The 10,794-nt window shown below is 41.6% G+C and overlaps 1 protein-coding gene and 1 non-coding gene across 4 annotated transcripts in view; one reads left to right on the top strand and one right to left on the bottom strand.

The window, feature by feature from the left end:
- Nucleotides 1-808: 808 nt before the first annotated feature.
- CNOT9 (CCR4-NOT transcription complex subunit 9) overlaps nucleotides 809-10,794 on the bottom strand; it is a 27,539-nt gene continuing 17,553 nt past the window's right edge. For 2 of the 3 annotated variants that reach the window (XM_017535150.2, XM_037740827.1), the window contains 4 exons: nucleotides 9,478-9,587; nucleotides 4,825-4,923; nucleotides 4,520-4,611; nucleotides 809-3,127 (listed from right to left, as the gene is read on the bottom strand). In XM_017535150.2, the coding sequence (XP_017390639.1) occupies nucleotides 2,959-3,127; nucleotides 4,520-4,611; nucleotides 4,825-4,923; nucleotides 9,478-9,587 (470 nt within the window). In that variant the 3' untranslated portion in view covers nucleotides 809-2,958. Of the gene's footprint in view, nucleotides 3,128-3,359; nucleotides 3,703-4,519; nucleotides 4,612-4,824; nucleotides 4,924-9,477; nucleotides 9,588-10,794 lie in introns of those variants that run through there. The other variant, XM_017535151.2, reaches the window with a different exon arrangement.
- Nucleotides 8,350-8,455, top strand: LOC119472254. The gene has a single exon (XR_005201372.1). It is a non-coding gene; the product is annotated as a U6 spliceosomal RNA (small nuclear RNA).

Here is a 10,794-nt window from a genome sequence, read left to right as displayed (position 1 = left end):
TCTCCCAAAGTGCTGGGATTACAAGCGTGAGCCACCGCGCCCGGCCAACTTTTTAAGAGACAGGGTTTCACCATGTTGGTCAGGCTGGTCTTGAACTCCTGACCTCAGGTGATCTGCCCGCCTCGGCCTCCCAAAGTGCTGGGATTACAGGCGTGAGCCACCGCGCCCAGCCTGTTTTAAGTTTTTAATAGCAACAACTTTGCATATTCCCCTTTTCTTAGGCTTTAAGCAGCACGAAGTGAGCAGAGGAGTAATACGTTGACAGTAGGCAAGGCATGCTCTGAAGGTTACCAGTGCTGCCTGCTCCTGTTCCACCGGTGAAACAGCCACAGGTCCTCTAAGGCCCCTGAAAAAAGCATGTGGAAGCATAGTTCAGTTGTGTCCCACTGAGAGCTAGGCATGGAAACAATCCTGGAGATGTGCTCCAAGCCTTGAACTTGAGGAAAATGATAAGACATTTCAAGCATTACTTCTTTACTATGGAAGTCTCTTCCTAGACTGGCACTAAGTTCTGGCCACTACGGGTAGGAGTGAGGTTCTGTTCCACTTTATCAAGGCCAGGTAATAAAGACACTTTTATCAGGTATGGGGCATCATCTCCATCCCAGCCTCCCAAACAGCTTTTGTACCTCAGTTGGAGTCTCCATGAACACGTGTTCACAAAAGAACCACCACCACCATATTGGCAGGACAGCGTGTGTGTGTGTTGTGTAGGTGGACAGAGGGTAGAATCAGGCATGACAAGGATCACCTGACCAAAGTGCCCATATATTGAGAGAATAAAATCTCCAGTGTAAAGGAAAAATTATTTTTACAAAAACAGAAGCATGTTTTATTTCAATCCTGTTGAGGGAGAGGGATGGAAACACAAAATAAGGGGAGGGGTCTCTTTATATAATATACACATCAGGATCAACTACAATGAATAATACCCATTCCACCCCTCCCCCACCAACTCCTATGTGGGTTCCAAGGCCAGCTGAGAATAGATGGGACAAGAATTAAGACACTATTGGCACAGTAACATGGCCAATGCACCGAAAGATGGAGAGAAGAGAACTTCCCAGGGAGCAAGGCCCTGGGCCTCAGCTGCTTCCCCAGTGGAGGGGGAATGAGAAAACTTTGGCTCAGCAGGAAGGCGGTTGTCAAAAATCAGGGTTACCTTAACAGGACTCTCCAGATCACAGACTATGAACTGAAGAGTCAAGATGTCTATCCAGTCCATTCTGTTCTCTGCTTTCTCTAAGATCCCTTCTCTTTAGGCTTGCAATTATTGAGGGTTAGCCTGGTTCTCCTCTTCATCTTGGAAGACACGGGAATAAGTGCTTATTCTGCCCTTCCTACATCTAGGCTACTTAATTACTATTTTGTTGGCTCTAAAGAGACAGAAGCCAACTAACAAGTCCGGCTCTCTTAGTGAAAGTCGGCTTGAAAGAGCCCTTGTGTTGGCAAAACTGCCTCTGCAAAGGTTTTTTTTTTTTGAGCCAGCCCCTTGAAGACCCTCCCTAAACTTGTTCAGACACCTCAATTGTGTAAGATGTGGGCAGAAAAGACTTGGTCCCTCTCTAAAGTTGGATTAAGCAATCCCATCTTTGATTGGAGATGGGGATGAAAAGCAGGTGCTAGTAGTGGGAAGGACTGGGGGAAAGCAAGGCAGTTTACACTAGGATGCCCATTCAAGCCTGTGGATTGTGAACAGAGCCAACTAAGCTCCAGAGAAGAGGAAACCTCTGACACAATACGAACAAGTAAATATTTTAGTGGCAACCCTGTCATTTCCATAGACCAAAAGAGAATGTGTCAAAAAAAGAAAAAGAAAAAAAAAAAAAAAGATTGAGTGAGTGAGCAGAATCTAGCCCTCCATCTTCAATCTGAATAAAATTAATGCATACAGCTAATACTGCTCAAATACAATCATGAAGACAGATGGAGCTGCGGAAATTCACACTAAAACAAAAAATAGGATCAAGTGGCCTGTCCACGTTAATCCCGAGCACCTCCCTTTTAGAGTTATCCAGAAAATATATTTGAAAATTTGGATTGAAGGTGAGGTCCATCACTGCCCCTTGTCCCCCAATACCATACCCTTCCAAGACAGCCTGATGAATTAAGACATCTGCTTTAAGTTTAATAGAAGGGAAGTTAAAAAAGGGAAAGCACTGAGATTTGGGAAAACTAGCAGCTTAAGCCAGAAATAAGGTTAAGGTCCTTATGGCATTCCGGACTGGGAGTAGAATGGGAGGGAAGGGAAACAGGCGTTGGGTTCCTGCTGTCCTTTGGCTTTACATCTTCCCCCTTCTTCCCATTTCTCCCAAGAGCTTGATGCAGCTATTGGCCTGCCAGAGGGGATGTAATGCCCAGACCAACTTTTTATTGAGCTTATGCAGCTAACAGACTTGTAAACAGTGCCAATTGACAAAGTTTTGCTGAATATTACAGCTTGTGCCCACTAAACACACCTCTCTCTGAGATTAAAAACAAAAAACCAAAGTAAACAAATACTGAGAGAGAATGAAGACACACATCTTGAGTTGTCCAGGAAGGCAAAATAAAAAACGCCACATGGCTTGGTCCCAGGCGTTCACCATGCCTAGAGTGCTGCTGCTATCACCACTGTCTCCCCTCCCTGCCAGTGGCTAGGTAGAGGTAGGGGAGAAGGGTCATCTTGGACATGCTGCAAATACAGCATTTGCTGGTGTTGACAGCCTCCTGGGGCTGTGGTGGCAGACTGCTGTCAGGAGCCCGTTTCCTGGGAGTAGTAGAGGGGGCCCAGGTCCTCAAGACAGCCTGAGATGGCAGCCCATACACCTCAGCAGGGGTACCTTGCCCCTTTTCTCCAGTGCGGTTCAGCATTGAGGTTGTCTATTACCAGTCGGTGATAAAACCTGAGCTGTTTTCCTCGTAGGTTCCCCCTCCTTTCCCCAACTTGGGGGAGTAGTGGGAGGGAACAGGGAAGGATCACTGAGGGGGCAGGGGGATACCCCGGGGATCGGTGACCTGGCCCTCTTGCAGGTTCTTCACCAGTTGTGCAAGCCAGCGTTTCGTGGTGGTGTCATCTTTTAGCACCTGGGCGAAGGTTGTGTCCTTCAGCTGGTCAGGGAGGCACTGCCTGAGTGCTTCACGTGCCCTACATCAGAAACAAACAAACCAACCAGGGAGACCAACAAATAAACCCACATTTTGTGGACAGGGAAGAGCCCCCTTCTTAGACATTAATATTCAGAATACTGTGAATCTATGGCTCCTTAAGAAACCATTAAAATTCTCTAAACCTATATTAGGTATAGGCTCAGAGACCTCTACATCCACAACCATTTTCTGAATGATGCCCCAACATAGAATTTCATGAAAAAGCAAAATTAAAAGGTTCAATAGTTTACTTCAATTTAAACAGCTTTCTGATTTATTACAGTAAATACTGTCAAAATACTTATGTTAGATATATATGGATTATAGCAAATAAAATATTTCAAAAATCAGTACATTAACAAGGATATCATCAAACTTATAACTAAATGAATTTTAATTCTGTACTAACTTATCAGTTTGTATCTTTACAGAAATTGCTTCAGTCTTATGGTTAAAAACCTTAATAAGAGATGAGCAGTAAAAACAAAACTATGGTAGCAGCATTATCAGATGAACTTTTAAACGTTTCATTTTCTTTGCAAAGATGACCAGCAGAAAGTCAAATCTGAAAACCTAAAAAAAGTAAATCTTAACTACTTATAGAGCTTTTTAAAACAAAGTTATAGTTTTTGCACTCAGACTAGTTTTCTTTGTACAAGTAGAATTTTTAAATAAACACATTTTTAAACTTTGGTGAAAACAAGAACCACTGAAGAACAGGACAAAATGGTCAACAAACAGGTAGGGCTGGAATAAACTCAGTGGCAGGAGACTGAGTTCACATTAAATCAGGCTAGCTCTGTTCCTAGAACACAGAAATTGCTCCATTATGTGGTTTAGCAGAATATGAGCAAGTTGCTTTCAGGATGAATTATGGACTTACAAAGCAAAAGGTGAAACATTTCTAAAATGCATTATATCTACAATGTATGATTTCTGGCACAAAGATTATGAATATAAGCAGATAAAATCATTAGCTCAAGAAACTTATAGGAATCAAGGAGAGAACTGGAAATAGAATTCAAGAGCCCTCTGGGCTATATTCCTTTCTAAGAGATCTTTGAAAATATACTTCTCTTTCTGACCATGTAGAGTAGCAACAGAAAGTTCAAACAACAGGAGTAATGCATCATAAGGCTTCCCTTGGAATTGCCTAAGCTCTCTGGAATTTCACAGTAGCATTGAGAGTTACAGTGAGAAGATAAAATTCTGATGGCTTTTAAAATTCAGCATTTCAGATTTTAAAAGAAATCTAAGTTCTGTCTCAGACAAACTAAATGTAGTTATATCCCCCTTCTCTCTCCTAAAGACACAGGACTTACGCCATGAGACTGGGAGACTGTTCAGCAGAGTATTTCCCTAAAGTCCTATATAGCCTCTAAATGTTTACCTGGGGTTATCTGAGAGTCGAAGGTAACATCTCACTACATGCTTCAGCAGACGGGCAGAAGGCTCTTTGGACAACTGCAGGACCATCTTACCCTGTTTCCCCCCAAATAAAGGGAGGGGTTGGAAAAAACACACAAAACACAAAAATATTCTAATTGACATCAGAAATCAGATAATCCAAGAATCATACAAGGTTCCAAAATTGTTATTTCTAGTTGGAAGACTGGAGTTGTTCAGTGCCAGTTATAAAGAGATTAAACTGTGTGATGAGAAGTAGTTGTAAAGGGAATAGATCAAAGAACTCACCAAGATCATGGCAACATGGGAGAAACGCTCATATGTCTGACATATATAAGCCAAACCAGTGTCATCTAACAAGATCTTCTGGAGGATGAATGTGGCAACCTGAAGCAAAACAAAATCAAAGAGTTTATAAAGTTGCTCCGATTTATCTTCTCATTGCCCCAGGCATGACTTTCAATCAGAAAATTGAGCAAGCAGGGACCCTTGTATGTTACATACAACTTTATCGTATACATATAGTACAAATAATAAATATTACCATAGTGAACATTACTTTGTGCCAGTTTTTTTCCCTAGAGGCTTTACATACTTTATCTTTTTATAATCAATCGATGAGGTAGGTACCATTATTAATATTTTACATACAAGGGTAGGTTCTGGGTAATTATCAAATTCTGAAAAACTCAGAGATCACCTGGGCGCAGTAGCTCACTCCTATAATCCCAGCATTTTAGGAGGCTGAGGAGGGTGGATCACGAGATCAGGAGTTCGAGACTAGCCTGGCCAATATGGTAAAACCTCATCTCTACCAAAAATACAAAAAAATTAGCTGGATGTAGTGGCATGTGCCTGTAATCTCATCTACTCAGGAGGCTGAGGCAGGAGAATCACTGAACCCGTAAAGCAGAGGTTGCAGTGAGCCCAGATCAGGCCACTGCACTCTAGCCTGGGCAGCAGAACAAGACTCTGTCTCAGAAAACAAAACAAAACAAAACAAACAAACAAAAAGACAAAACTCAGAGGCCTTCTCATTTATTGAGTACCTACTATGTGCCAGGTATAATGGTTAATCAATAATGCACTAGGTTAAGGTCCCAAGTGACAAAGCTACTAAGTGGCAGAGCTGAGATCCAAGCCACGTTTGGTATCTAAGCGTCTTCTCTTTTCCATAGGCCAAGACGATTTTAGAGATTCAGCTATGCCTCATCTCTTCCAGATGAGTTAAGACCTTTCCTGCTCTGAAAAGATCTTTAAGGCCGGGTGTGGTGGCTCAGTGAGCCTGTAATCCAAGCACTTTGGAGGCCAAGGCAGGTGGATCACCTGAGGTTGGGAGTTCAAGACCAGCCTGACCAACATGGTGAAACCCCGTCTTTAAAAAAAAAAAAAAAAAAAACTTTAAGATTTTTAAGCTTCTCTTTGATTATTCCAATAGTAATAAAAAATATCCTGACTGTGAAGCTTATATCTAGCCTAAATTTTTCCCTCAACTTAAGCCCGTTAACTCTTATATAGAAGAAATATTAAGACATTAATTCAAATCAGACAGTCATGATAACGATACTCTTACTTGGCTGCTCATCAGAATGAATTATGGAATTATTTTACTATTTTATTGGGGTTAAAACACTGTAGTGGGCTGAATAATACTCTGCAAATGTTACCTTAAATCAAAAAAGGGACTTTGCAGATGATTAAGTTAAGGATCTCAAGATGGGGGATTATCCTGGTTTATCCAAGTAGGCCTTAAATGTAACCACGAGTGTCCTTAAGAGAGATGTAGAGAAGGCCAGGCAAAGTGGCCCATGCAGGTAATCCCAGCACTTTGGGAGGCCAAGATGGGAAGACTGCCTGAGGCCAGGAATTCAAGGATGCAGTGTTATGATCATGCCACTGCACTCCAGCCTGGGCGACAGAGCAAGACCCCATCTCTTAAAAAAAAGAAAGAGAGATGTAGGGAGAGATTTTACCACAAAGGAGAAAGCAATGTGATGAGCAGAGAGAGATCTGAACATGCCACACTGCTGGCTCTGAAGATGGTGGGGGATGGAGGGATGGGACCATAATCCAGGGAATGTAAGAAATGCTGTTCTAGAAGCTGGAAAAGGCAAGAAAAAGACTCTCCATTATATCCTCCAGAGAAAGCATGACCCTTCTGACACTTTGACTTTAGGTAAGTGAAACTCATTTAGAACTTGGGACTTCCAAAACTGTGAAACAGTAAACTTGTATTGTTTTAAGCCACTAAGCTTCTACCTTGTGGTAACTTGTGAACAGCAGGAGCGTATACAGGAACTGAATATAAACATATACACAGAAGTGTGTTAAGTGCACTAATATTAAGTATACCTTGATGAATTTTTACCTATGTACACATTTTGTACTATAACCAGATTAAAATACAGAATATTTGGGAGGTAGAGGCAGGCGGATTGCTTGAGCTTAGGAGTTCAAAACTAGCCTGGGCTACATGGCAAAAGCCCATCTCTACTAAAAATACAAAAATTTGTTCGGTATGATGGTGGGCACCTGTAGTCCCAGGTACTCAGGAGGCTAAGGCACAAGAATTGCTTGAACCTGGGAGGTGGATGTTGCAGTGAGCCAAGATCATGCCATTTCACTCCAGCTTTGGTGAAAGAGTGAGACTGCTTCAAAAAGAAAAAAATAATATTTCTACCAACTCAGGATTCCAGCATCCCCTTGTACCTTTCTCCAGTCAATGTCCTTCCCTCAGAGGTAACCACGAATCCAACTTATTGCCAGTAATTGGCTTTGTTTGCTCTTCACATAATCAGCATACAGTATGAATTCCTATGTGTCTGGCTTCTTTTGCTCAACAATGCTTTTGAGAGTCATTCATATAGTGTATATTTAAAATAAAAAATTTTAAAACAGGTAGGTATAGGGATGTATGCCAGTATCACAGCTACCTACTCAAGAGAGTAAAGTGGGAAGACTGCCCAGGAGTTCAAGGCTACAGTGTGCTATGCTCATGCCTGTGAATGGCCACTGCATGCCAGCCTGGGAACCATAATGAGACCTCATCTCTTTAGAAACAATAAATTGGCCAGCCACAGTGGCTCATGCTTGTACTCCTAGTACTATGGCAGAAGGCGGGAAGATCCTTTGAGCCCAGGAGTTGAAAGAGTAGCCTTGGCAACATGAAGACCCTGCCTCTACAAAAAATAAAATTAGCTGAGTGTGGTGGAGCAGGCATGTGGTCCCAGGTACTTGTGAAGCTGAGGTGGGAGGATCAACTGGGCCTGGGAGGAGGAGGCTGAAGTGAGCCATGCCTCTGTACTCCAACCTGGGTGAAAGAGAGAGATCCTGACTCAAAATAAATAATTAATTAAAAATTTAAAAACTAGGCTGGGTGCAGTGGCTCATGCCTGTAATTCCAGCACTTTCAGAGGCCGAGGTGGGAGGATCACGAGGTCAGGAGTTCAGACCAGCCTGACCAACATGGTGAAAGCCTGTCTCTACTAAAGGTACAAAAATTAGCTGGGCTTAGTGGCACGTGCCTATAATCCCAGCTACTTAGGAGGCTAAGGCAGGAGAATCACTTGAATCTGGGAGGTGGAGGTTGCAGTGAGCCGAGATCACACCACTGCACTCCAGCTTGTGTGACAGAGCGAGATTCCATCTCTGTCGCCCAAGGAAAAAAACCCAAAAAGTCCGGGCGTGGTGGCTCACGCCTGTAATCCAAGCACTTTGGAGGCCAAGGCAGGTGGATCACCTGAGGTTGGGAGTTCAAGACCAGCCTGACCAACATGGTGAAACCCCATCTTTAAAAAAAAACCCAAAAAACTAGTGCTTGCTTAGACAGCACATATGTTAAAATTGGGACAATACAGAGAAAATTACTATGGCCCTTGTGTGAGGATATACACAAATTCATGAAGTGTTCTATGTATATATTTAAAGTTAAAAAGCCAAAAAATTATTATACCCGCTTACACCCAACTCAGGAATATTTATTAGACTAAAAAAGTAATTCAATATGATGAGGCACATTTTAGAGCAGAGGTTGAATACTGCCGAAAACAGTCAGCAATATGGAAAAGTAACCTTGAAAAAAAATCAAATAATATGAAATTTAAAAATTGAAAGTGATTAAAAAAAAATATGAAAGATAGACAATAGAGCATAACTGATGTTGCTGAACCAAGAGTCTTGAACAAATAAAAGAGAAAAATATACAAATTAACAAAAAAAGACAAAAACAGACAAAAGTAATGTACACTTTCAGAAAAAAATTGAGGCTGGGTGCAGTGGCTCAGGCCTGTAATCCCAGTACTTTGGGAGGCTGAGGTGGGAGGATCATCTGAGGTCAGAAGTTCAAGGCCAGCCTGACCAACATGGCGAAACCCCATCTCCACTAAAAATACAAAAGAAATTAGCAGGGAGTGGTGGTACATGTCTGCAGTCCCAGCTACGAGGGAGGCTGCGGCTGGAGAATTGCTTGAACCAGGGAGGTGGAGGTTACAGTGAGCCAAGATTGCGCCACTGCACTCCAGCCTGGGGAACAGAGTGAGACTCCATCCAAAAAAAAAAAAAAAAAAAAAAAGATATTATGTTGTCATTCACGGTTAACATACACAGTAAGCAGAAGCTCAAGTACATATAATTGATTATGAATTTTAAAAAAGCCTGGTTACAGAAGGAGCAGGATTGAAATTTCAAAATTAAAAAAATTAAACTGGAATAATACACTTAGAATTTACCTGTGGAGTGAGATGTAGGTTTGGAGAAAAGAAATTTAGTGTTTAACTTAATTTTTCCTCTGAATGGTTTGGGTTTTTCAATAACTGTTTTATAACAATTTTTACTCAAAAGCAAACAAATATTCACACAAATTTCAAAACCTTGAAGACAGAAAATGATCGCAGGACCACAAGGAGTCAACACAATGTAAAATCTAAGTTAAAAAGCACATACTGTTTTAGAAAGTTCACTTCCAGATTCCATAATTCGCAAACATAAAGGGATAATTTCTGTTGTCAATAAAAAGTTGATTACTTCTTGTTCATCTGTTTTCACCAGGGCCCCTAAAGAAAATATAGACAAACAAAATTATTTTACAGTCAGGGTTTCCAGTTAAAATTAACTTTGCAGTGTTTATCCAGTGAGTTGTGGAACTTAAATAACATAAAACACAAACTGGGGTTTCTTAGTTAAGGGGATCAGATTCACACTCATGTTAAAAAAAAAAAAAAAAAGAGGAAGAGGGCAGCATGGTGGCTCACACCTGTAATCCCAGAACTTTGGGATGCTGAGGCAGGTGGATAACTTGAGGTCAGGAGTTCAAGACTAGCCTGGCCAACATGGTGAAACACTGCTTCTACTAAAAACACAAAAATTAGCCAGGCATGGTGGCAGGCTCCTGTAATCCCAGCTACTCCAGAAGCTGAGGCAGGAGAACTGATTGAACCTGAGAGGTTGCAGTTAGCTGAGATCACACCACTGCACTCCAGCCTGGACAACAGACACTCACTCTCAAAAACAAACAAACAAACAAACAAACAAAACAAAAAAATGCTTTCTGCACTAAATTGTCTTTGTACCTTTGTCGAAAATCAACTGACCATGTATGTGTGGGTCTATTTCTGGACTCTTCATTATGCTCCAATGGTTATTCTGTAAATCTTTTTTTTCCCTAATATAATACTGCTTTGACAACTACAGTTTTCTAGTAGGTCTGGAAATCAGGTAATATATGTCTTCCAACTTTGTTCTTTTAAATAAATGTTTGGCTTTCCATATTAATCTTAGGATCAGTCTATTAGAAGGCTGCCATAACAAAATACCATAGACTGGTAGGTTAAAAAATTGAAATTTATTGTCTCATGGTTTTAGTAGCTGTAAGACTGAGATCAGGCTATGCACGGTGGCTCATGCCTGTAATCCCAGCACTTTGGGAGGCTGAGGCAGTTGGATCACCTGAGGTCAGGAGTTCAAGACCAGCCTGGCCAACATGGTGAAACCTCATCTCCATAAAAATACAAAAATTAGCCAGGTGTAGTGATGCACACCTGTAGTCCCAGCTACTTGGGAGGCTGAGACAGGAAAATTGCTTGAACCCAGGAGGTGGAGGGTGCAGTGAGCTGAGATCACACCACTGCACTCTAGCCTGGGCAACAGAGCAAGACTTTGTCTCAAAAAAAAAAAAAAAAAAAAAAAAAAAAGTCTTGAGACTAGCATGGTATAGTTCCCATAATGGCTCTCTTCCTGGCTCATAGATGGCCACCTTCTCAC

The sequence above is a fragment of the Cebus imitator genome, unplaced genomic scaffold, assembly GCF_001604975.1.
Source record: "Cebus imitator isolate Cc_AM_T3 unplaced genomic scaffold, Cebus_imitator-1.0 Scaffold91, whole genome shotgun sequence".
Taxonomy (NCBI): domain Eukaryota; kingdom Metazoa; phylum Chordata; class Mammalia; order Primates; family Cebidae; genus Cebus; species Cebus imitator.
This window is presented reverse-complemented; position numbering and strand designations above follow the sequence as displayed.